At 41.8% G+C, this 24,718-nt stretch overlaps 2 protein-coding genes and 14 non-coding genes across 17 annotated transcripts in view; 15 read left to right on the top strand and 1 right to left on the bottom strand.

Annotated features, from left to right (window-relative positions):
* The first annotated feature begins 166 nt into the window (after positions 1–166).
* Positions 167–259, top strand: trnai-uau (transfer RNA isoleucine (anticodon UAU)). The gene is given in 2 exon segments: positions 167–204; positions 224–259. It is a non-coding gene; the product is annotated as a tRNA-Ile (tRNA).
* Positions 260–1,385: 1,126 nt separating this feature from the next.
* On the top strand, positions 1,386–1,478 carry trnai-uau (transfer RNA isoleucine (anticodon UAU)). The gene is given in 2 exon segments: positions 1,386–1,423; positions 1,443–1,478. It is a non-coding gene; the product is annotated as a tRNA-Ile (tRNA).
* Positions 1,479–1,916: 438 nt separating this feature from the next.
* Positions 1,917–2,009, top strand: trnai-uau (transfer RNA isoleucine (anticodon UAU)). Its single transcript is given in 2 exon segments — positions 1,917–1,954; positions 1,974–2,009. It is a non-coding gene; the product is annotated as a tRNA-Ile (tRNA).
* A 548-nt stretch (positions 2,010–2,557) lies between these two features.
* On the top strand, positions 2,558–2,650 carry trnai-uau (transfer RNA isoleucine (anticodon UAU)). The gene is given in 2 exon segments: positions 2,558–2,595; positions 2,615–2,650. It is a non-coding gene; the product is annotated as a tRNA-Ile (tRNA).
* Positions 2,651–3,197: 547 nt separating this feature from the next.
* trnai-uau (transfer RNA isoleucine (anticodon UAU)) lies at positions 3,198–3,290 on the top strand. The gene is given in 2 exon segments: positions 3,198–3,235; positions 3,255–3,290. It is a non-coding gene; the product is annotated as a tRNA-Ile (tRNA).
* Positions 3,291–3,738: 448 nt separating this feature from the next.
* Positions 3,739–3,831, top strand: trnai-uau (transfer RNA isoleucine (anticodon UAU)). The gene is given in 2 exon segments: positions 3,739–3,776; positions 3,796–3,831. It is a non-coding gene; the product is annotated as a tRNA-Ile (tRNA).
* A 548-nt stretch (positions 3,832–4,379) lies between these two features.
* On the top strand, positions 4,380–4,472 carry trnai-uau (transfer RNA isoleucine (anticodon UAU)). The gene is given in 2 exon segments: positions 4,380–4,417; positions 4,437–4,472. It is a non-coding gene; the product is annotated as a tRNA-Ile (tRNA).
* A 547-nt stretch (positions 4,473–5,019) lies between these two features.
* On the top strand, positions 5,020–5,112 carry trnai-uau (transfer RNA isoleucine (anticodon UAU)). The gene is given in 2 exon segments: positions 5,020–5,057; positions 5,077–5,112. It is a non-coding gene; the product is annotated as a tRNA-Ile (tRNA).
* A 448-nt stretch (positions 5,113–5,560) lies between these two features.
* Positions 5,561–5,653, top strand: trnai-uau (transfer RNA isoleucine (anticodon UAU)). Its single transcript is given in 2 exon segments — positions 5,561–5,598; positions 5,618–5,653. It is a non-coding gene; the product is annotated as a tRNA-Ile (tRNA).
* A 548-nt stretch (positions 5,654–6,201) lies between these two features.
* trnai-uau (transfer RNA isoleucine (anticodon UAU)) lies at positions 6,202–6,294 on the top strand. The gene is given in 2 exon segments: positions 6,202–6,239; positions 6,259–6,294. It is a non-coding gene; the product is annotated as a tRNA-Ile (tRNA).
* A 547-nt stretch (positions 6,295–6,841) lies between these two features.
* On the top strand, positions 6,842–6,934 carry trnai-uau (transfer RNA isoleucine (anticodon UAU)). Its single transcript is given in 2 exon segments — positions 6,842–6,879; positions 6,899–6,934. It is a non-coding gene; the product is annotated as a tRNA-Ile (tRNA).
* A 449-nt stretch (positions 6,935–7,383) lies between these two features.
* Positions 7,384–7,476, top strand: trnai-uau (transfer RNA isoleucine (anticodon UAU)). The gene is given in 2 exon segments: positions 7,384–7,421; positions 7,441–7,476. It is a non-coding gene; the product is annotated as a tRNA-Ile (tRNA).
* Positions 7,477–8,601: 1,125 nt separating this feature from the next.
* On the top strand, positions 8,602–8,694 carry trnai-uau (transfer RNA isoleucine (anticodon UAU)). Its single transcript is given in 2 exon segments — positions 8,602–8,639; positions 8,659–8,694. It is a non-coding gene; the product is annotated as a tRNA-Ile (tRNA).
* Positions 8,695–9,140: 446 nt separating this feature from the next.
* Positions 9,141–9,233, top strand: trnai-uau (transfer RNA isoleucine (anticodon UAU)). Its single transcript is given in 2 exon segments — positions 9,141–9,178; positions 9,198–9,233. It is a non-coding gene; the product is annotated as a tRNA-Ile (tRNA).
* Positions 9,234–13,149: 3,916 nt separating this feature from the next.
* rxfp3.3a2 (relaxin family peptide receptor 3.3a2) lies at positions 13,150–14,747 on the bottom strand. Its single transcript, XM_072660543.1, has one exon. The coding sequence runs from the start codon at positions 14,686–14,688 to the stop codon at positions 13,450–13,452; it is 1,239 nt and encodes a 412-aa protein (XP_072516644.1). The 5' UTR covers positions 14,689–14,747; the 3' UTR covers positions 13,150–13,449.
* A 3,637-nt stretch (positions 14,748–18,384) lies between these two features.
* Positions 18,385–24,718, top strand: part of adamts7 (a disintegrin-like and metallopeptidase (reprolysin type) with thrombospondin type 1 motif, 7) — a 96,857-nt gene continuing 90,523 nt past the window's right edge. Inside the window, exons 1-4 of one of the 2 annotated variants that reach the window (XM_072660146.1) lie at positions 18,385–18,666; positions 20,281–20,648; positions 22,012–22,189; positions 22,694–22,881. In XM_072660146.1, coding sequence (XP_072516247.1) covers positions 18,543–18,666; positions 20,281–20,648; positions 22,012–22,189; positions 22,694–22,881 — 858 coding nt within the window. In that variant the 5' untranslated portion in view covers positions 18,385–18,542. The remainder of the gene's footprint in view (positions 18,667–20,280; positions 20,649–22,011; positions 22,190–22,693; positions 22,882–24,718) is intronic. The other variant, XM_072660145.1, reaches the window with a different exon arrangement.

The following is a 24,718-nucleotide window of genomic DNA, read 5'->3' as shown; positions in this document are numbered from 1 at the left end:
TGAAACGTTTGCACTTAGAAGTAAGAAAAGTTACTACTTGAGTTGACAGCGTTGTCTATATAGAACAGCAAGAAAAACAAAATTACAGTTCATTTGTGCACCAGGATGCAGAACCTGTGGAAAGATTAAACGCTCTAAAAATCAGGTTTAAAATCTCTTCCGCGGAGCTCCAGTAGCGCAATCGGTCAGCGCGCGGTACTTATACAGCAGTACAGGTGAAGCTATGCCGAGGTTGTGAGTTCGAGCCTCACCTGGAGCATGTGCTTTTGGTGCACGTGTTGTTGGAGCACCCTTAACATCTCCATGCTGTTCAAGATGGGCATTGAGGAGGCGGAGATACGTTTATCTTCAAATATGGTGTACTTCTATCGTTGCAGCATTGAGAGCCTGCTTACAAACGGTCGGCTTCATTCAAGAAACCTCCCTAAAATCATGATTAAGCTGCGGGTAAATTCCGTGTAGAACTGGATTTCCATTCCGGCAAGAGATTGCTCTTGTCCAAAAACTTTCCAACGAAGTCATGGACGCTGCATAAATATATGATTTATTAGTAGAGAGTATTTAAGTCAAGAATTTGTTAACCGGCCGCAGGTGACGGCTTTTTAGAATGACCATCCAATTACCATAAACCACGCCTATAAATGACAAAGAATCGTCAGGTAAGGAAACTGTTGGACGAAGGAATCACAGTAATAAATAAAAACGCTCAGCATTTCAACAAAAAAAACAAACAGAAAAGGAAAGAACTATTTTAGGTGAAAATCAACGTTTTATTGAATGAATTGTGATCATACCCACCTCTTGTATTTTAATTCTATAGATTTGCTGCTCAAATAAAAAAATGTTTTCAAAATATTTAGGAGATGTTGTTTTTTCACAGTGGACAATTGTGCTCACCAGTATGCAGATATGATAGAATAATTATATGTTCAGGAAATCCGGCTAATAACTGACCCGCTGAACTCCAGTGATGCAGTCGGTCACATTGCTGAACGTATACTGCAGTACAAATTGAGCCTTGCCAAGGTTGTGACTTCCAGGCTCACCTGGAGCACATGTTTGGTGGGCTCTTGGTATAGCACGCTGATTACAGACTTTGGCTAAGAGGAGAATTGCACTACAACAGTCAGATTAGGTGTAAAAGCACTCGGACGGGATGGCCGGCACTGTAGTATCGTTACAGGCCAAAAACAGGCGCTGCTTTTGTTTACAATGTCCTGGTAGGTGATATTTTTGCAATTGTAATTGAGATATTTCTTTACTTGAGTTGCTAATGTTTCGTGGAGAAAAACATGACAAAAAAGAGCTAGTTTGTGCACAAATATTCAGAGTTTTGGAAAGAATAAAACGCTCTGGACATCAGATGATTAAAGCATTTTTGTGGAGCTCCAGTAGCGCAATCGGTCAGCGCGCGGTACTTATACAGCAGTACAGGTGAAGCCATGCCGAGGTTGTGAGTTCGAGCCTCACCTGGAGCAGAAGTTTTAGGTAGGCTCTTGGTAAGGATGATATATACAACACCACAGTCAGATTAAGTATATACACACGCACATTTGGGCAGGATTGCTGCCGCCCATTGGAAACACAAGCAGTTTTAGGAACCCCTGTGCCACCCCGGCAAGTTGTCATGCAATTTGTCGGTCTGTACTGTCTATACCAGTTGCCAACTGTGTTTGTGTTTTATTGTGTGTGACACGTTAACAAGCCAAATTCAGATCATGATTGTTTGTACAATGTCTTGGCCAGACTGTGTGAAACGTTTGCACTTAGAAGTAAGAAAAGTCACTACTTGAGTTGACAGCGGTGTGTATAGAACAGCAAGAAAAACAAAATTACAGTTCATTTGTGCACCAGGATGCAGAACCTGTGGAAAAATGAAACGCTCTAAAATTCAGGTTTAAAAGCTCTTTCGCGGAGCTCCAGTAGCGCAATCGGTCAGCGCGCGGTACTTATACAGCAGTACAGGTGAAGCTATGCCGAGGTTGTGAGTTCGAGCCTCACCTGGAGCATGTGCTTTTGGTGCACGTGTTGTTGGAGCACCCTTAACATCTCCATGCTGTTCAAGGTGGGCATTGAGGAGGCGGAGATAAGTTTACCTTCAAATATGGTGTACTTCTATCGTTGCAGCATTGAGAGCCTGCTTACAAACGGTCGGCTTCATTCAAGAAACCTCCCTAAAATCATGATTAAGCTGCGGGTAAATTCCGAGTAGAACTGGATTACAAAAAACTTTGGTGGGCTCTTGGTATAGCACGCTTATTGAAGACTTTGGCTAAGAGGAGAATTTCACTACAACAGTCAGATTAGGTGTAAAAGCACTCGGACGGGATGGTCGGCACTGTAGTATCGTTACAGGCCAAAAACAGGCGCTGCTTTTGTGTACAGTGTCCTGGTAGGTGATATTTTTGCACTTGTAATTGAGTTATTTCTTTACTTGAGTTGCTAATGTTTCGTGGAGAAAAGCATGTCAAACAAGTGCTAGTTTGTGCACAAGTATGCAGAGTTTTGGAAAGAATAAAACGCTCTTGACATCAGATGATTAAAGCAGTTTTGTGGAGCTCCAGTGGCGCAATCGGTCAGCGCGCGGTACTTATACAGCAGTGCTTGTGAAGCCATGCCGAGGTTGTGAGTTCGAGCCTCACCTGGAGCATGTGCTTTTGGGGCACGTGTTGTTGGAGCACCCTTAACATCTCCATGCTGTTCAAGATGGGCATTGAGGAGGCGGAGATAAGTTTACCTTCAAATATGGTGTACTTCCATCGTTGCAGCATTGAGAGCCTGCTTACAAACGGTCGGCTTCATTCAAGAAACCTCCCTAAAATCATGATTAAACTGCTGTTACATTCCGAGTAGAACTGGATTTCCACATGTTTGGTGGGCTCTTGGTATAGCACGCTTATTAAAGACTTTGGCTAAGAGGAGAATTGCACTACAACAGTCAGATTAGGTGTAAAAGCACTCGGACGGGATGGCCGGCACTGTAGTATCGTTACAGGCCAAAAACAGGCGCTGCTTTTGTGTACAATGTCCTGGTAGGTGATATTTTTGCACTTGTAATTGAGATATTTCTTTACTTGAGTTGCTAATGTTTCGTGGAGAAAAGCATGACAAACAAGTGCTAGTTTGTGCACAAGTATGCAGAGTTTTGGAAAGAATAAAACGCTCTGGACATCAGATGATTAAAGTAGTTTTGTGGAGCTCCAGTGGCGCAATCGGTCAGCGCGCGGTACTTATACAGCAGTGCTTGTGAAGCTATGCCGAGGTTGTGAGTTCGAGCCTCACCTGGAGCAGAAGTTTTAGGTAGGCTCTTGGTAAGACCTATAGGTTGATATATACAACACCACAGTCAGATTAAGTATATACGCACACGCACATTTGGGCAGGATTGCTGCCGCCCATTGGAAACACAAGCAGTTTTAGGAACCCCTGTGCCACCCCGGCAAGTTGTCATGCAATTTGTCGGTCTGTACTGTCTATACCAGTTGCCAACTGTGTTTGTGTTTTATTGTGTGTGACACGTTAACAAGCCAAATTCAGATCATGATTGTTTGTACAATGTCTTGGCCAGACTGTGTGAAACGTTTGCACTTAGAAGTAAGAAAAGTCACTACTTGAGTTGACAGCGGTGTGTATAGAACAGCAAGAAAAACAAAATTACAGTTCATTTGTGCACCAGGATGCAGAACCTGTGGAAAAATGAAACGCTCTAAAATTCAGGTTTAAAAGCTCTTTCGCGGAGCTCCAGTAGCGCAATCGGTCAGCGCGCGGTACTTATACAGCAGTACAGGTGAAGCTATGCCGAGGTTGTGAGTTCGAGCCTCACCTGGAGCATGTGCTTTTGGTGCACGTGTTGTTGGAGCACCCTTAACATCTCCATGCTGTTCAAGGTGGGCATTGAGGAGGCGGAGATAAGTTTACCTTCAAATATGGTGTACTTCTATCGTTGCAGCATTGAGAGCCTGCTTACAAACGGTCGGCTTCATCCAAGAAACCTCCCTAAAATCATGATTAAGCTGCGGGTAAATTCCGAGTAGAACTGGATTACAAAAAACTTTGGTGGGCTCTTGGTATAGCACGCTTATTGAAGACTTTGGCTAAGAGGAGAATTTCACTACAACAGTCAGATTAGGTGTAAAAGCACTCGGACGGGATGGTCGGCACTGTAGTATCGTTACAGGCCAAAAACAGGCGCTGCTTTTGTGTACAGTGTCCTGGTAGGTGATATTTTTGCACTTGTAATTGAGTTATTTCTTTACTTGAGTTGCTAATGTTTCGTGGAGAAAAGCATGTCAAACAAGTGCTAGTTTGTGCACAAGTATGCAGAGTTTTGGAAAGAATAAAACGCTCTTGACATCAGATGATTAAAGCAGTTTTGTGGAGCTCCAGTGGCGCAATCGGTCAGCGCGCGATACTTATACAGCAGTGCTTGTGAAGCCATGCCGAGGTTGTGAGTTCGAGCCTCACCTGGAGCATGTGCTTTTGGGGCACGTGTTGTTGGAGCACCCTTAACATCTCCATGCTGTTCAAGATGGGCATTGAGGAGGCGGAGATAAGTTTACCTTCAAATATGGTGTACTTCCATCGTTGCAGCATTGAGAGCCTGCTTACAAACGGTCGGCTTCATTCAAGAAACCTCCCTAAAATCATGATTAAACTGCTGTTACATTCCGAGTAGAACTGGATTTCCACATGTTTGGTGGGCTCTTGGTATAGCACGCTTATTAAAGACTTTGGCTAAGAGGAGAATTGCACTACAACAGTCAGATTAGGTGTAAAAGCACTCGGACGGGATGGCCGGCACTGTAGTATCGTTACAGGCCAAAAACAGGCGCTGCTTTTGTGTACAATGTCCTGGTAGGTGATATTTTTGCACTTGTAATTGAGATATTTCTTTACTTGAGTTGCTAATGTTTCGTGGAGAAAAGCATGACAAACAAGTGCTAGTTTGTGCACAAGTATGCAGAGTTTTGGAAAGAATAAAACGCTCTGGACATCAGATGATTAAAGTAGTTTTGTGGAGCTCCAGTGGCGCAATCGGTCAGCGCGCGGTACTTATACAGCAGTGCTTGTGAAGCTATGCCGAGGTTGTGAGTTCGAGCCTCACCTGGAGCAGAAGTTTTAGGTAGGCTCTTGGTAAGACCTATAGGTTGATATATACAACACCACAGTCAGATTAAGTATATACGCACACGCACATTTGGGCAGGATTGCTGCCGCCCATTGGAAACACAAGCAGTTTTAGGAACCCCTGTGCCACCCCGGCAAGTTGTCATGCAATTTGTCGGTCTGTACTGTCTATACCAGTTGCCAACTGTGTTTGTGTTTTATTGTGTGTGACACGTTAACAAGCCAAATTCAGATCATGATTGTTTGTACAATGTCTTGGCCAGACTGTGTGAAACGTTTGCACTTAGAAGTAAGAAAAGTCACTACTTGAGTTGACAGCGGTGTGTATAGAACAGCAAGAAAAACAAAATTACAGTTCATTTGTGCACCAGGATGCAGAACCTGTGGAAAAATGAAACGCTCTAAAATTCAGGTTTAAAAGCTCTTTCGCGGAGCTCCAGTAGCGCAATCGGTCAGCGCGCGGTACTTATACAGCAGTACAGGTGAAGCTATGCCGAGGTTGTGAGTTCGAGCCTCACCTGGAGCATGTGCTTTTGGTGCACGTGTTGTTGGAGCACCCTTAACATCTCCATGCTGTTCAAGGTGGGCATTGAGGAGGCGGAGATAAGTTTACCTTCAAATATGGTGTACTTCTATCGTTGCAGCATTGAGAGCCTGCTTACAAACGGTCGGCTTCATCCAAGAAACCTCCCTAAAATCATGATTAAGCTGCGGGTAAATTCCGAGTAGAACTGGATTACAAAAAACTTTGGTGGGCTCTTGGTATAGCACGCTTATTGAAGACTTTGGCTAAGAGGAGAATTTCACTACAACAGTCAGATTAGGTGTAAAAGCACTCGGACGGGATGGTCGGCACTGTAGTATCGTTACAGGCCAAAAACAGGCGCTGCTTTTGTGTACAGTGTCCTGGTAGGTGATATTTTTGCACTTGTAATTGAGTTATTTCTTTACTTGAGTTGCTAATGTTTCGTGGAGAAAAGCATGTCAAACAAGTGCTAGTTTGTGCACAAGTATGCAGAGTTTTGGAAAGAATAAAACGCTCTTGACATCAGATGATTAAAGCAGTTTTGTGGAGCTCCAGTGGCGCAATCGGTCAGCGCGCGATACTTATACAGCAGTGCTTGTGAAGCCATGCCGAGGTTGTGAGTTCGAGCCTCACCTGGAGCATGTGCTTTTGGGGCACGTGTTGTTGGAGCACCCTTAACATCTCCATGCTGTTCAAGATGGGCATTGAGGAGGCGGAGATAAGTTTACCTTCAAATATGGTGTACTTCCATCGTTGCAGCATTGAGAGCCTGCTTACAAACGGTCGGCTTCATTCAAGAAACCTCCCTAAAATCATGATTAAACTGCTGTTACATTCCGAGTAGAACTGGATTTCCACATGTTTGGTGGGCTCTTGGTATAGCACGCTTATTAAAGACTTTGGCTAAGAGGAGAATTGCACTACAACAGTCAGATTAGGTGTAAAAGCACTCGGACGGGATGGCCGGCACTGTAGTATCGTTACAGGCCAAAAACAGGCGCTGCTTTTGTGTACAATGTCCTGGTAGGTGATATTTTTGCACTTGTAATTGAGATATTTCTTTACTTGAGTTGCTAATGTTTCGTGGAGAAAAGCATGACAAACAAGTGCTAGTTTGTGCACAAGTATGCAGAGTTTTGGAAAGAATAAAACGCTCTGGACATCAGATGATTAAAGTAGTTTTGTGGAGCTCCAGTGGCGCAATCGGTCAGCGCGCGGTACTTATACAGCAGTGCTTGTGAAGCTATGCCGAGGTTGTGAGTTCGAGCCTCACCTGGAGCAGAAGTTTTAGGTAGGCTCTTGGTAAGACCTATAGGTTGATATATACAACACCACAGTCAGATTAAGTATATACGCACACGCACATTTGGGCAGGATTGCTGCCGCCCATTGGAAACACAAGCAGTTTTAGGAACCCCTGTGCCACCCCGGCAAGTTGTCATGCAATTTGTCGGTCTGTACTGTCTATACCAGTGGCCAACTGTGTTTGTTTTTTTTGTGTGTGACACGTTAACAAGCCAAATTCAGATCATGATTGTTTGTACAATGTCTTGGCCAGACTGTGTGAAACGTTTGCACTTAGAAGTAAGAAAAGTTACTACTTGAGTTGACAGCGTTGTCTATATAGAACAGCAAGAAAAACAAAATTACAGTTCATTTGTGCACCAGGATGCAGAACCTGTGGAAAGATTAAACGCTCTAAAAATCAGGTTTAAAATCTCTTCCGCGGAGCTCCAGTAGCGCAATCGGTCAGCGCGCGGTACTTATACAGCAGTACAGGTGAAGCTATGCCGAGGTTGTGAGTTCGAGCCTCACCTGGAGCATGTGCTTTTGGTGCACGTGTTGTTGGAGCACCCTTAACATCTCCATGCTGTTCAAGATGGGCATTGAGGAGGCGGAGATACGTTTATCTTCAAATATGGTGTACTTCTATCGTTGCAGCATTGAGAGCCTGCTTACAAACGGTCGGCTTCATTCAAGAAACCTCCCTAAAATCATGATTAAGCTGCGGGTAAATTCCGTGTAGAACTGGATTTCCATTCCGGCAAGAGATTGCTCTTGTCCAAAAACTTTCCAACGAAGTCATGGACGCTGCATAAATATATGATTTATTAGTAGAGAGTATTTAAGTCAAGAATTTGTTAACCGGCCGCAGGTGACGGCTTTTTAGAATGACCATCCAATTACCATAAACCACGCCTATAAATGACAAAGAATCGTCAGGTAAGGAAACTGTTGGACGAAGGAATCACAGTAATAAATAAAAACCCTCAGCATTTCAACAAAAAAACAAACAGAAAAGGAAAGAACTATTTTAGGTGAAAATCAACGTTTTATTGAATGAATTGTGATCATACCCACCTCTTGTATTTTAATTCTATAGATTTGCTGCTCAAATAAAAAAATGTTTTCGAAATATTTAGGAGATGTTGTTTTTTCACAGTGGACAATTGTGCTCACCAGTATGCAGATATGATAGAATAATTATATGTTCAGGAAATCCGGCTAATAACTGACCCGCTGAACTCCAGTGATGCAGTCGGTCACATTGCTGAACGTATACTGCAGTACAAATTGAGCCTTGCCAAGGTTGTGACTTCCAGGCTCACCTGGAGCACATGTTTGGTGGGCTCTTGGTATAGCACGCTGATTACAGACTTTGGCTAAGAGGAGAATTGCACTACAACAGTCAGATTAGGTGTAAAAGCACTCGGACGGGATGGCCGGCACTGTAGTATCGTTACAGGCCAAAAACAGGCGCTGCTTTTGTTTACAATGTCCTGGTAGGTGATATTTTTGCAATTGTAATTGAGATATTTCTTTACTTGAGTTGCTAATGTTTCGTGGAGAAAAACATGACAAAAAAGAGCTAGTTTGTGCACAAATATTCAGAGTTTTGGAAAGAATAAAACGCTCTGGACATCAGATGATTAAAGCATTTTTGTGGAGCTCCAGTAGCGCAATCGGTCAGCGCGCGGTACTTATACAGCAGTACAGGTGAAGCCATGCCGAGGTTGTGAGTTCGAGCCTCACCTGGAGCAGAAGTTTTAGGTAGGCTCTTGGTAAGACCTATAGGTTGATATATACAACACCACAGTCAAATTAAGTATATACGCAAACGCACATTCGGGCAGGATTGCTGCCGCCCATTGGAAACACAAACAGTTTTAGGAACCCCTGTGCCACCCCGGCAAGTTGTCATGCAATTTGTCGGTCTGTACTGTCTATACCAGTGGCCAGCTGTGTTTTTTTTTTTGCGTGTGACACGTTAACAAGCCAAATTCAGATCATGATTGTTTGTACAATGTCTTGGCCAGACTGTGTGAAACGTTTGCACTTAGAAGTAAGAAAAGTCACTACTTGAGTTGACAGTGTTGTTTATAGAACAGCAAGAAAAACTAAATTACAGTTAATTTGTGCACCAGGATGCAGAACCTGTGGAAAAATTAAACGCTCTAAAAATCAGGTTTAAAAGCTCTTCTGCGGAGCTCCAGTAGCGCAATCGGTCAGCGCGCGGTACTTATACAGCAGTACAGGTGAAGCTATGCCGAGGTTGTGAGTTCGAGCCTCACCTGGAGCATGTGCTTTTGGTGCACGTGTTGTTGGAGCACCCTTAACATCTCCATGCTGTTCAAGATGGGCATTGAGGAGGCGGAGATAAGTTTACCTTCAAATATGGTGTACTTCCATCGTTGCAGCATTGAGAGCCTGCTTACAAACGGTCGGCTTCATTCAAGAAACCTACCTAAAATCATGATTAAGCTGCGGGTAAATTACGAGTAGAACTGGATTTCTATTCCGGCAAGAGATTGCTCTTGCCCAAAAACTTTCCAACGAAGTCATGGACGCTGCATAAACATATGATTTATTAGTGGAGAGTATTTAAGTCAAGAATTTGTTAACCGGCCGCGGGTGACGGCTTTTTAGAATGACCATCCCATTACCATAAACCACGCCTATAAATGACAAAGAATCGTCAGGTAAGGAAACTGTTGGACGAAGGAATCACAGTGATAAATAAAAACCCTCAGCATTTCATCAAAAAAACAAACAAAAAAAAAACAGAAAAGGAAAGAACTATTTTAGGTGAAAATCAACGTTTTATTGAATGAATTGTGATCATACCCGCCTCTTGTATTTTAATTGCTGCTCAAATAAAAAAATGTTTTCGAAATATTTAGGAGATGTTGTTTTTTCACAGTGGACAATTGTGCTCACCAGTATGCAGATATGATAGAATAATTATATGCTCAGGAAATCCGGCTAATAACTAACCCGCTGAACTCCAGTGATGCAGTCGGTCACATTGCTGAACGTATACTGCAGTACAAATTGAGCCTTGCCAAGGTTGTGACTTCCAGCCTCACCTGGAGCACATGTTTGGTGGGCTCTTGGTATAGCACGCTGATTACAGACTTTGGCTAAGAGGAGAATTGCACTACAACAGTCAGATTAGGTGTAAAAGCACTCGGACGGGATGGTAGGCACTGTAGTATCGTTACAGGCCAAAAACAGGCGCTGCTTTTGTGTACAATGTCCTGGTAGGTGATATTTTTGCACTTGTAATTGAGATTGAGATATTTCTTTACTTGAGTTGCTAATGTTTCGTGGAGAAAAGCATGACAAACAAGTGCTAGTTTGTGCACAAGTATGCAGAGTTTTGGAAAGAATAAAACGCTCTGGATATCAGATAATTAAAGCATTAAAGCAAAAATTAAAGTTTTGTGGAGCTCCAGTGGCGCAATCGGTCAACACGCGGTACTTATACAGCAGTACAGGTGACGCTATGTCGAGGTTGTGAGTTCAGGCCTCACCTGGAGCAGAAGTTTTAGGTAGGCTCTTGGTAAGGATGATATATACAACACCACAGTCAGATTAAGTATATACACACGCACATTTGGGCAGGATTGCTGCCGCCCATTGGAAAAACAAGCAGTTTTAGGAACCCCTGTGCCACCCTGGCAAGTTGTCATGCAATTTGTCGGTCTGTACTGTCTATACCAGTGGCCAACTGTGTTTGTGTTTTATTGTGTGTGACACGTTAACAAGCCAAATTCAGATCATGATTGTTTGTACAATGTCTTGGCCAGACTGTGTGAAACGTTTGCACTTAGAAGTAAGAAAAGTCACTACTTGAGTTGACAGCGTTGTGTATAGAACAGCAAGAAAAACAAAATGACAGTTAAGGTTAAATGTTCTAGGAAGGTACTTGTTCGACCATGCTTATCGAAGACCAAAGCTAAGATGAACATTTCACTGCCATGGTCAAATGAAGTGTACCACATACGAATATCTCTTTGTCATTGCATCAGTTTATCATATTTTGTCTATATAATAGGTCTATAGACAAATTTCCACACTTATTATGTATTTGCGGGAGTAGGAGATTGCTATAGCAAGCAGAGGAAACACACTTGAACGCCTAACAAAGATAGATGATCGATCCCACTGCCTTTTTTTGCGTATTCTTTAAATTGAAATGTCTCATAATATGCAATTAATTTTGAAGTAAAGACACAGACAAAACAAGTATACACTCATTGCAGCTTTTAAATGTCCAGTCATTTATGAAAGAATAAAGTTTTTTATAGGCAAGGTTGTTCACTTGGCGGCCATCTTTGCTGGGAAGGTTGCCAGGATTTCCTTATCTATGTATGAAGTGATATCAAATTACTCAAAACTGAAGATCAGATGACCATTTCAAAAACATGTTTTAAATAACTGACATGATCTGGCAAAAACATCATGAATAGTTTGTAGTGTTTGACTCAATAATGCGCAAATAAGTTCACCTAAGCCTAATAACTGGTTGTGCCACTCTTCACATAAATATTAGAAGAAGCGTTTGTGATGATGTACGACGAGTGTTTTACGTTGCTGTGGTGGAATTTAGAAATTGAACCGAACCGTCGATTGAATCAGGTTAACTGGCTGATGCAGTAGCTAGAGGGGGTCAATTTCTTTTTCACCTAGAATTGAATGTTTCCAACAAGTAAAAAGAATCAAAACTGTCTCTTCCGTGAATTGAGCGAATGGAAGTTAAAATGGAGTTAAAATAACGAATAGTTCAAATCTCTGTTCTTACACACAGGACAAAAGCAATGTGTATACGTTATTGACTTATCTAAAATGTGTTGTATACTTTATATATAAATAATTTAATAAACATTGCTTAATGAAGAATCCCCTTCATGATCTCATGAGTATATGTTTACTCGGTAAAGGCTTTTGGTCTAGAGCTTCTGGTTCAATTGGTGATTACATTGCATTGCAAATTCTCCAAACTGTATGTGTTATACTTGAATTATTTCCATATCTCAAGCATGTGGATAATTTCAGTGTACGTTAAAAAGATTACACCGTGATCAAGTGAAATTAAAATGGCTTAGAGTTTTGTCGTTTTGTAAAATATATTTTTTATTATGGCAAAAGAAAAGTGGAACATACGGTAGAGATGACTTGTTTGTAAAGAAATATTTGTCACCACTTTATCTCTCTCTCACACACACACACTCACACACACGCACACAGCATTATAGCAGATTCCGTTCAATAAATTTAAACTCCAGTCCAGCATAACACTGAAACAGGTGCTGCAATATTTTTGTTTATATTTACAGGCTGAACATAAACTGAATTATGTTGTTGAGGAACAGCACTGAGAGATTAGCGGGGGCTATATTGCACGGATAAGCGCACGGATGGAGACACAAAACAAAATACCTTATTTAAATTCATCAAGAAGCTTTATCAAGATGCCAAGCAGAGTTCCATCCTTCAGAACTGGTTTTCAGGGGGAGGTAAAAAAAACAATAAAAGAATACATTCATAAATAACGAAACAAACAAAAATACATTAATGAATGTCCTACAAGGGCCTTAATTTAGAACAAGCAAATAGGCAAACAAATACAGAAGGAGATACTTCTTAACAACATTTAGATAAACAGACCCAATAAGGAACCCCTTCATTTATTACAAAAAACAAATAAACAAACAATTAAATAAACAAACACCAGAAAGGGCCACCTGTAATCAACAGTTGGACAAACAGATCAAATTAAGCACCCCCATTATTTATAATAAACAAGGAAACAAACATACAAACGAACAAAAGGGGACAAAGATAATCGACATCTGGACAACCAAGTCCTGCAAAAAATCGCTTTAAAATAATTAAATAAATAAATAAATCCTGAAGGGGCACTTATTATAAACATCTGGGCAACCGATGTGATATGATCTGATGTGAAGAACCCCTTAATATAATACATTAACATAAACAAACAAATAAATACATCCAGAACGTCTCACTTAATCAACATTTGGGCAACTAGATCCAATAGGACCATCTATTTGACAAATAAATGACTCAATAAATAAATTCATTACTTAATCCAGAATGGGTGGTCTTTGAACAGACCCACAAAGATCTGTTTGATAATAAAATATCAAACAAACAATTAAAAAATAAAAAAAAGAAGAGAAGAGGGCACCTATAATCAACATGTGTACAACCAAATCCAATAAAGACCACTAACAAACAAACAGAAAATGAATACAAATATAAACAAACAGGACAGCAGGACTTTCAACGCCAGCATTTGCACAACCCTATCTGATACGAAGAACCCTCTGAATGTACAAATAAATAAATCCAATAACAAGAACTAACAAACCAAGCATTCGACCAATCCACATCAAGACTTGTATCACCAGCATGAGAGAAAACACGTCCGATAAAGCATGAAAGTATCGACATATCTGTTTTTTGCGCGATATTCGGGGGACCGGTAATCACTGCTCGGAGAGCGCGCTGTGATAACAGGAGCACGGATGGATAGGTGGCTGCAGTTTTTGGGGAGGGGTGGAGATGTGACAGACCTCGGTGTGGATGGCGTTTAAAGGGATGCGAGCGTGCGCGTCGTCCGGCTCCGGGTGGACTGCGCCTCCGTTGGAGACGGCAGGAGAAGAAAAGCGCCAGAACAGGTTCTTCAGCATCTTTCTGAACTCCCTGCGCATTAGGCAGTATAGCACTGGGTTCAAACAGCTGTTGGTGTGAGCGAGACACACGGTCAGTGGGAACACGTAGGTGTGGACTGTATAATATGTTTTGTCCCAGTAAACCGCGTTAAACTTCACAAGGACGCCCCACAAAGTAATGGCGTGGTTGGGCATCCAGCAGATGAAGAAGGAGAGCACCACCACAGTCACTGACTTGGTGACGGTGGACCTCCTCCTTGGACGGCTGCTCTTCATGGTTCTGCGCCGAATGAACCGCAGCAGCAGCAGGTAGCAGATGGAGAGGATGATCATGGGCAGGATGAAGGCGACCAGGATCTTCTGGAGGTGGTACAGAGCCAACCAGTGGTGTCCCTCAGGGAATCTGAGGAGACAGAGTTTCTCTCCAGCCACCACGGTCACGGTGGAGAACACCGAAGTGGGCGCCGTGGCCACGGTGGCCAAAACCCACAGCACGGCGCACACCCACTTGACGGAAACCACGCTGCGGCGCGCGCCACGGCGCTTCAGCCCGGAGGCCACAGCCCAATAGCGCGTAATGCTCATGGCCGTGAGGAAAAAGACGCTCGCGTACATGTTCATCACCGTCACCGACAGGATGATTTTGCACATGGCGTCCCCGAACGGCCAACTGAAGTCCAGGGCTGTGTCAACAGCCCAGAAGGGCAGCGTGAGGACGAACTGGAAGTCCGTGACGGCCAGGTTGACCACGAAGAAGTTCACCGCGTTGGTTTTGCGCCCATGCTTGATTTTCATCAGCAAGAACACGAGCAGGTTGCCCACCAGCCCCACGGCGCACACGGCCGAGTACACGGTGGAGATAAAGATCCTCAGCGCGGGGCTGCCGTCCGCCGACACGTCGATGTCCTCCAGGCTGCTGAACTTGTGCTGCTCTGCCAAACTTCTGTTCGCCGTCGCCCAGCCGCTCTGGTTCAGGCTGCTGTCCACCATCCTATCCGGCAACAGCGCCACAGCAGGCGTCTTGGCCAGCACCGGAGTGTCCACTGACTGCATGGCAAAGCAAAGGTGGGTTAGGGTGATTCAAACTGTCCACCTGCTAAACCATCTTCCACGGTACAGCGTTTGCATTTGGCTCTCTGAGCAGCAAGAGCAGCAGTGTGTAGATGACGGACGGTCTGCTTTATGAGCACTTGCGCACATGGCCCCGCCCACAAAGAGCGAGGATTGGGCGAAATTGTTTGGTTGACAGCAAGGGGTGACTGTTTGCAACCAATCGTCCTCTCAAACCAGCAAGTCAGTCACTGTAATGTTCTCGTTCAGTCTAATTATGGACATCTTCATTCAAAAAGTTGTTGACTGCGTTCAGCCACGAGTGACTGCATGAATGGTTCTGGGTCTCAAACATCAATCCACCTCATCCCAGAGGCACTAAATCAAGGTCCATCACTCCAGAATACCAAGTCCTCTGCTCCACAGCCCAATGCCGCTAAGACGTGGCTTTGGGGGTCATGTTTACCTTGGTATAATATATATATATTATGATCATAGACCATGTCTCATGTCCAAAAGTAACTAAACGCTCCTTCTAAACACACACCATATATGTTAAGCGTTTAGTTACTTTTGGACATGAGACATGGTCTATGATGAACATGCATTCAACAAAAATTTGAGATGTTTCATAGTCAAAGATGGTTAGTACGAAATTTTGTTGACCTAGTAGCTTCATTTGAGGTCCTGTCACTTAAATTTATTTAATGCTCCTTTTTTCTTTTAATGAAAGGAAACCCTAAGTTCCCTCTGAACTCCACTCTCTGCACTACACCCTTGTGTCCACTAGGCGGCGGAAGACGAACATATAGACCCGAGGGTTTCTAAAAAAACAAAAAAAACAATCACGGCTCATCACTCCCTGTTATTCCCCAAATACGCAATCTATATAGTGAGCTTCATCAAACAGGTAGAAGGAGTGAATCCAATTTTTAACGGGTGTAAATGACAAGACTTTGTTCTCAAATGATTTCTTATTTGCATGAAACATGTGGCATGACTAAAGTGACGATTTTCAGATGATTAAACAAGGCTGTTAACCCGATCTGTTCCTGTACAGGCGTGCTGTAACATGGCTAACTCTGGTTTTCTAAAGCTGAGAAAAGTAAAGAAAGTAATTTGGTATTTGTGTATAAATAACTGCAGTTGCATTTGAAATTATTCAGCCCCCATTGCAAATTACATTAATTGGCAATATTTACAAATGTTTAGTTCTTTACAATAAACCATTTAAACATGAGTATGTTAAATAGTTGAACACAGCTAATAGATCAAGTGCCTTCTCCAGTTTCAACACAAAATGCCACTTTTAATGATGACTACAAGCGTGATGCATTCCTGAGGAATCTTAGCCCATTCCTCATGGACAATAGTCTCCACGTCAGTAATATATATGGGTTTGCATGTGGCAACCGTCATCTTCAAATCCTACCAGAGTTCAAATCAGGCAACTGTGACAGACACTTCCAAGTCTTCTACTGAAACTAAGCCTTGGTGGACTTTGAGGTTTGTTTGAAATCATTTTCTTGTTGAAATCCAATAAACTAAATTTGCAATGGGCCTTGAATCATGTCGATTACAACTGTAGAATCACAATGAAAGGTACTTAACACAGTAAATGTAACATTTCTGACATGGACATTTATGTATTTATTAGGATAAGGATTTCATTTAGAGTGTATTATATTTAATCAGCACTTTATAGTTTATGAACTATTTTAAAACCAGTGCACAGCATGTAGCAAACATACTCATTAACCAAACTCTAAAGAGTAATTCTTTAGCTCCTCACTCCAAACTCAAGTTGTAGTCAGACTAATCAGTGTGACCGGCAAGTTATTAACCTCAGTGTTCCTCTGTTTTTTTGAGAGATAAAATAACCACATAATAAAGCAGCCACTGTGAATTACGGTGCATTTTTATGTACCAATGTGTCATAAACACTGTGGCAGGTAACAGGTATTAGTAGGCCTAATCACTTTAAACATTTTAGAATGTTACTCAAATGAAAAGCAACAGGTGAATGATTATTAACAGAAGTCTCACATGAAGAAAAAAGGGTATATATATTATAATATATTCTTGAGAATTCTCTGAGAATTCAGCCATCAGTATTTTGCCCAACTCCTATATATAATTGATCCACAATGAAGCCTAAAACCACTCTGACTGTAAACTGCATCTTATATGAGCGCTGTCTACACGATGAGTAACAAGTGATATGAAAACCCTAGAAATAAATAATGAAATAACCCACTGTTAAACTGCATTAACCTCTTAAACTCTTCGTAACCACGGATGGTTCCTGCCCGCCCCCCGCCGATATAATTTAGGAACAACTCTGCCAGTTTGCATTGCTTTTCATGTAGTTACTGATTTGTAAGCTGTAGCGCTTCATAAGTTGACAGTGGAATTATATGAGAACAAATGTCCTAGTGTGAATTTGTGCCTTATCAAGAATACTTTACTCTTTATGTACTGGGTCTTCAGCCCAACTCAGCTTGGTTTGATCCATAAACATTGATCCCCAATAAAGCCTAAAACCATTATTTCAACAAACAATATGAGGCCTGTCAAACACAATAAGTAACACGTGTTATAAAAGCCCCAGAACCGGTGAAATAGCTCACTGTTAAATCACACAAACGGCAGATTGGAATAAAAACCTTAAACATGTGTTCGATTAAACAATCAAATCATGACTGAATGTTAATGCCAAGTGTGTAGTGACCTGTAGTGACCAGTAGTGATGTATTCAGTTGAGGGGATGTATATCCAAATTCTTTTCCAAGCCCTTGAACAGTCTTATGCAGCTTTTGTTCACTCGTTGACAATGTCACTTAAGTGTGCACCTCAATGAAGGTCTTAGGGCTTAGGGCATTTTCTCACCCATGTTTAGCAGGCTATCGTTTTACCATAATGGGGCTACACTCAAGTAGCTTTTGGTGCTTCATAGTTCTGAGTTGACAGAAGAATTACATGAAGAAAGTGCATTTCCTGAAGAAAATGTAGAATGGTTGTGCGGCTAAAGTTGCTACACGCTACAAGTTGCTATGGTATTCCAGGTGCTTTCCATGGTATTGCTGACAGGTTCCTAGGGTGTTGTTAAGTGGTTGCTGTGGTATCCCAAGTGGTTGCTATGGTGTTGCTAAGTAGTTGGTGTGGTTTTCCAGGAGGCTGCTATGGTGATGCTGTGGTAACTAGGTGGTTGCTGTCCTACCCCATTCGTTCACATGGGAAAATGTTCTGCAAAAATCTGTTGCTGTTAGGAAACAGTATGTCCAATCAAAAGACAACAATATACTCGATGAAGTGTGAAGCTGTGTTATGGAAACCCCAGAACTGGTGAAATAGCCTTCTGTTAAATCACGGAAACGTCAGACTGCATTAAAACTGTCTCTTGTCCGATTAAACGGGCTTCAGCTGAATGAATAGCTCCTTATCATGCAGTGTAGGGCTGCTCAGCTACTCGTGGGTGATTCTTTTGTCCTTCTCCCCCCATCCTTCCTCCTCCTCCTCTGAAGAGGAGGCGGGGCTCCAAAGTTTCATTCGTGGAAGAAAGTTTTGTTCTGGGCTGAAAACTGGAAGCTGCAGCCCGGAGTAGAAGCGCAAGCAGCTCTGGAGGCCCCCAGAAGCGCACAGCAAACTGACCCAGGCTGGGATGGCTCACCCTACGCTGATGGGATCTCAGGAGTTTTCGGTGTAGCGTAGCTGTGTTCGGCTGGAGGGGGCTTCCACAGCCCGCTATTGTCTGGAAGAGCGAACGGTGGAAGGATGTAATTCAGAATGCAAGTCGCTTAACCTGGGATGCATCGGATGGACGGGATCTGAGTGAACACAGCCTGCATTGCTTCAATATGATGCTTTCGTCGGACCGTGGATTAGGCTTATTTGGGTCAGCCTTACCTCTTCTTCACCTCTTGGTCACAGCTGGACTTGTGTCCATTCTGGAGAGTGCCAAAACCAATGAGCATCTCACAGGCGAGTAGTCATATTACTTTTATGATTATTATGCTTGTCCCGAGAAGTGCATCCTGCTGTCATTCCTGAGTGAGCACAAAGGATTTTGGATGGATTTGGCTCCATGCATTGTTCAGTTATGTCCAAGCTGATCTTTTACAATAGATATGTTTACATATAGATATGTTCTACTCAAATACTTTCATTTCCATGCAACAATGCTAAGCAACTTTATTGTTCAGTGCTGTATAGAATCTAATGCAGAACATCTCCTATGAAAAGGTAAAGAGATCCAGATGCATCCAGCGTCATGCATAACAAACCATTCTGCACATCTACTATTCTTAGTCCCATTGTGTTCACTGTTATGCATCAGTTCTGCCAAGTTCTGCATTACATGCAGCTCCATCCTTTCTTTGTTTCATTGTCACTGCTACCCCTCCACGAACAGGAAACTGTAGTAACTGTCGCTAAATTGTACTGTACTATTACTGCTCAACCCTCCTGAATGAAAACTTGTGTTACAGTATTCAGTCCAGTTGATTACAGTGTAGGAAGCCAATTCACCCACTCTGTGGCGTAATTTGTAAAGAGGAGGGTTTCCTCTTTGTCCCCTGCTGCCCACTTACAACATCTGGGGAAGAGTTTGAACAGTGCTAGACAATAGTAGCTTCTGGCTAAGTGGAGTAAAGCATGAATGTGAATGGTTAAACCACCAACTTATTATTTCTACTGAATTGTGACATGACAATTTGAGTAGATGTACAGGTGCTATGTTAATTATCTACAAATATGCACAATACAAGCTCATGAGAACATCACAACACCACAGAGGATCAAATGCCTAGGTAATTCTAATGATATGGGATGTTTGTATTTGGCTTATATCATGGTTGGATTTCTCCAGTAGAAAGTTTTCAATGGCAGCCTTCTGTTAGAAACGTTCCACAGGAATTAGGATTTGGGAGTGAGTTCAGGACAAAAGCCAGTCTTTTAAGTGTGGATGTGTGCAGAGCATACTCCCCCTTAACTGCCTACTTTACTCTGATTGGATATACTTAGATGCTTAACTTTCATGGCTGGATTTGCCTCATTGCACTTCAGACCAACAGTATTAAAACCCACTTGTGATTTTTATGGTTCAAGTCTTCTGTGTTTGAGAATCATAAATAGTTGAAATGTAGAAAGTGGTGCCAAATGTATGTGGACTAGCATTAACAAGAAATAAACCATCCATGGGGGTTCTATGGGGTTCCAAATGTGGTAAAAGTAATAAAATGTTGACAGTAAACAAGGAGAACCTTAGTAACAAATACATCATCAAACATGAGTAAAATATCTGCTAAATCTGAACAATGGAAACATATCTTTCTGCAATTATCTGCCAATCCTGGTTAAGTATAGGAGAGCTTATGTGCAGTAATTGTTTATGACTGTGATTGCATGAAGGAAGACGTGGTTCTTTAGATGTGGCATAACTCAAAGAAACCACTGTGGCAATTCTTTTTTCTAATCCTTACAGTGACAAATTCCCCAGTACAGTATCTGCCAACACTTCAAAATCCAACAGTGCTCTTTGTTCTATGCTGTATTTTCCTTCTTTGCTCAAGTGTATCTTCTTGATTTCTTCTGCAGATAGCTCTCTAGAAGGGCTTCTTCAACATGAGATTGTTCACCCTCAAAGAGTGGATTCAACTGGACATTTTATCTCAAATCTTGTGTCTCATCGCGTGAGCCGAGTTCGCCGGAGGCAGACGGAAGAGAGCAGAGAAAGCCTGGCTCATGTTTTCTACAACCTGCATTATGGTGGTCAGGAGTTGCTTTTCAATCTCACCCTAAACCCCTACCTATTAGCCCCTGGTTTTCTTACTGAGCGGCGACACGGTGGCCTTCAGGGTTCTACACTACATTCTCATGGCCATTCTCTGTGCTACTTTCTCGGGGAGGTGTGGAGCAGTTCAGCCACCAAGGGTCAAGCAGCTGTAAGCACCTGTGATGGCCTGGTGAGTTGTAATCTGATGAAGTCATGCTTCAATGATGTTGCTTAGGGGAATGTGTTTGCTTGTTCATTTGTTTATTCAATGAAACGTCACAGACATGCCAAAATGGATTCCTTAAGGGCCACAATGATCATTTTCTGTTTTCTAATCTCAAAACATTAAAGCCTCGCCAACTGATGGTTTAATGTGTTTAATGAGGCAAAATGCAGAAGTCTGCAGTGTTCCCATAAAACAATTCCCAGGCCCATGTGGGGTGTATGGTTAGCCCAACTGGGAACCAGAAAGTTTTGTCCATGAGTTCCATGTTGGCTCAATATGTAGATGCCCACCAGGGTCAGTGATGAGACCAGGAGGGGTTAAACATGGGACCCATCTGGATTGTATACTGCATATAGGGCCTAGATGGGACCCATTTGAGATTAGGTTGGGCTGTAATGATGGGGCCCTTTTGGGAAGATCAACTGGGTCCCAGTAACAACACATGTACAAAACCACTCAGAGCCCATGCTTGCCTGGAACGCACCTAGCCCATGTTTTACCCATGTGAGTCTCACATGAGCATATTGGCCACATGAGTTGTTGCCCAATAGGACTGAAGTCTGTCAGATTATCAAATATCAAAAGTGAGATGATGTTTATTAAAATGTTAATTTAATCAGTGCTCCTGAACAATCATCTAAGTGCATCCAATCAGAGCGAAGTAGGTGGGGATAAATCTAATAGAAGTTCTGTAGAAGGCGAGTATTGAAAGGTTCTTCTGGAGAACCTTTATATATCTATGTCAAATCAATCCATAATATAAGCCATATAAGTCTAATTGCATGATAATTACCTAACTAGTGGATTTTTATGGTGTTATGATGTCCTAATAATATTGTATTATAGGACACTATTTGCAGATGCATAAGACAACACATTAGGTTAAAATATTTGTTCAAAACAATGTAATTTATTTATTTCAGAGTATAAAATCCCACCATTACACTTCTATCAGATGGTGTACATGTGGTGTATGTCCTTTTCTTTTCTTGTAAACTTAATGAACTGACTCTAATTCTCAAAAGCAGACCAAGCAATGAGTGTTTTTCAGTACCTTCAGTGTAGTGCATTGCGGTTTCATCTGTTGCCCATTTATCTTTAGCTGTTTTCTGAATGTGTTCTTCTAAAATAAGCTGAATGCTTGGCTGCCTGTATAGAATCTCAGAATACAAACCAAACTGCACCTCAATTTTCTTCTCTTCTCAGGTGCTTTATTTAGCCTTAGGGGAAGTTCCAAATAGGCCAAATAGGGAACATAATGCTTGTCCTGTGGATTTATGTGCCTTATAATTAGTGTCAGTTTGGTCTAACCTCCTTTTTTCTCTAGACAGGACTCTTCAAACTCTTGGAAGAGGAATTCTTCATCAGGCCGTTGGAGCAGCCACACGGAACGGCAGAGCCACAAGCCCATGTGATCTATAAGCGAGATACTTCTCAAACAGACAGCCAGCTGGTGCAGCCTTTGTTTGAGGGAAAGCCAGTCAATGGGACCTGTGGGGTCAAAGGTAAAAGGCCAGAAATTCTTTGCCCCTGACAATCACTCTTAAAAAATAAAGGTTTTTTAAGCAAATCCACAGAAGAACCATAGAAGCAGTTTTGATTACACAAAGAAAGAGATGAAGAGAAGAAAGTGTGAGTGTGAAGAACCTTTTATGGGCCAATTGAATCTTCTTTTTCAATTTAGAGCGTCTTCATAAATTCCACATCTTTATTACAAAAAGTGGGTGTTTATGGAACTAAAAGTTATTTGATGGTTCTTCTATTGCATCGCTCAAAGAACCCTTTGCAGCAGCTTTATTTTTAAAAGTGTACAGTAAATAAAAAAGCAATTATATTTAAAATATCTACTGTTTGCAAAGTTTTTTACAAGCATTTATTTATTTTACTCAATTATTTGCCAAATGAATTGGTTTCTATAAAAGTTTACTTGATATGGACTGAAAGGGGGGGCTGGAAAGAACTCTAGGGCTAAATGATGGTTTTACTGAATGAGGAGTTTACTGTCTCAGATCCTCGGGGAGGAGCTGTTCGAGTGGAGAGACAGCGGGAGCGCTGGGAGAGACGCCAACATCGCAGAAGACAGCGCTCTATCAGCAGAGAGAAATGGGTGGAGACGCTGGTGGTGGCTGACCCAAAAATGGTGGAGTACCATGGCAGGAATGGAGTGGAGAGCTATGTTCTTGCAGTTATGAACATAGTGAGTATATTCCCAGTGGGTTCCCCTTAATCTCACAGGTTTACTTAAAGGCACTGTATATGATTTCAATCCAATACACTTTTGTAAAATTCAACAAAATGCTTTTTTCACAGTTCACTAGTTCTTAGATCTGGTTGTTTACTGGAAAAGGTTTTCATACTTAGTCCTGGCTCTGTAAATGGGAAACCCAGCTCAAACCCAGAAACACAACACTATTTCAGCCAATCAGCATCAGGTAGGTATTCCAACTCGTGCACAGAACAGGAGAAAGGAAAGGGCAGGTGTAAAGACACGTGTAAACATTGGTGAGGCTTTTAAATGATGGAGAGTCCTCCAAATGGTGAAAGGTATGAAAATATATGGGGATGTTGCTCTATTCCTGCTGTATAGGATGTTGCTGTATTCCTGCTGTTTCACAGAAATAGGTCAGTATTGTTTTTTTTTTTCATTTGTGAATGTTTTTGATGGATAATCACAACTGGCTCCGGGGCTTTGGAATGAGCACTAAAGGGGTGGGTGTAAGATAAGATAAGATAAGATAAGATAAGATAATCCTTTATTAGTCCCGCAGTGGGGAAATTCACATTTGCTGTTGTTGAGTTCACAATCATATATTCTTCAGAATCGCATATTGCTCCTTTAAAAGTCCCATATCATGAAGACTGGAGTTTTGCTTTTTGATGCAAGAGAGTATAAATATTAAATACTTAGACAGAGTGATTAGATATCCATACTGTTCTGAACAAGGCTGCAATAACAGCCTTTTTAAACTGTTTTTGTGATGTTAAAAAAACATTGCATTTATATCTATTCAGGCTTCAGCAGTTTAGACCTACCCATTATACCCAAGTTATAAGGAGTATTTCAGCTTGGAATGGCAGCCAATCAGAACAAATGTCATTTACATATATCAGTTCTAAATTCACATTCATCTCTCTCTCTTTCTCTAGAGAGAGAGAGAGAGAAGTTGTAAAATGGTTATGTAAAAAGTTTATACCATGTTTTTATTTCATAAAAAACATACAGATGTCATAATTAAACACTGTGTTCATAAATGGTGGCTATCTTTGTAGCCCCAGTGCAAAACTGTAGAAGCAAGCTTTGGGCAAAGCTTTCAGCAAGTTTGATGAACTTTTTGGCTGATCTACTACTTAAAGTGCTGTTTAATCAAAGACATACATAGATAAATGTCAATCCCACCCATTCCTCTATACATAGCTCATCTTCCCGGCCTTATTTTCCAGTATCCCTTAATTCCTCACTAACACTCCCTCCTTTTGTCTGCTGTAATGTTTCAAGTTCCTATTGTTTCAGGCTCTTGTCTTTCTACTCTGCAGAAGGCTTTGAGACAGCATTCATTCTGTTGAGTTGGTTCCAAGTCAGCTGACCTTGCTGTAATACAGCTGCAGGCTGTTAGATCATTTTTTCCAAAATACACTCTGAGTTCAGTATGCCGCTGCCACTGAAGGGCATGTAGAGGAAGAGCCCTCGGAAAGAGAAAACAGATTTCCATTACAGACATGTAGTTGGATTTGAAAGCCGTAATGTAAAGAGGAAATATTCCATTATCCTCAGTTTCCTGAAGCTTTTTTCTCTGGACTTTCCACTTTCTGTTTGCTGGATGCCAAGGTTGTAGAGACACTCTTATGCCATCTTTCTCTACAAAACATTCCTGAGGGTGTGTCTGTTCCTGACGTTTGTAAGAAAGTGTGCAGCATCTTGCCTAAAGGAGACTTTGATAGCTTGACAACCAAGAAGTTGTATGTTTGTCAATGCAAGATTTTACCCATCTTTTCTAAAAAGCTACTTGTTTATTCCAGGTAGCACAAGCTGATAA

Source organism: Salminus brasiliensis, chromosome 17, assembly GCF_030463535.1.
Source record: "Salminus brasiliensis chromosome 17, fSalBra1.hap2, whole genome shotgun sequence".
NCBI classification, from domain to species: domain Eukaryota; kingdom Metazoa; phylum Chordata; class Actinopteri; order Characiformes; family Bryconidae; genus Salminus; species Salminus brasiliensis.
This window is presented reverse-complemented; position numbering and strand designations above follow the sequence as displayed.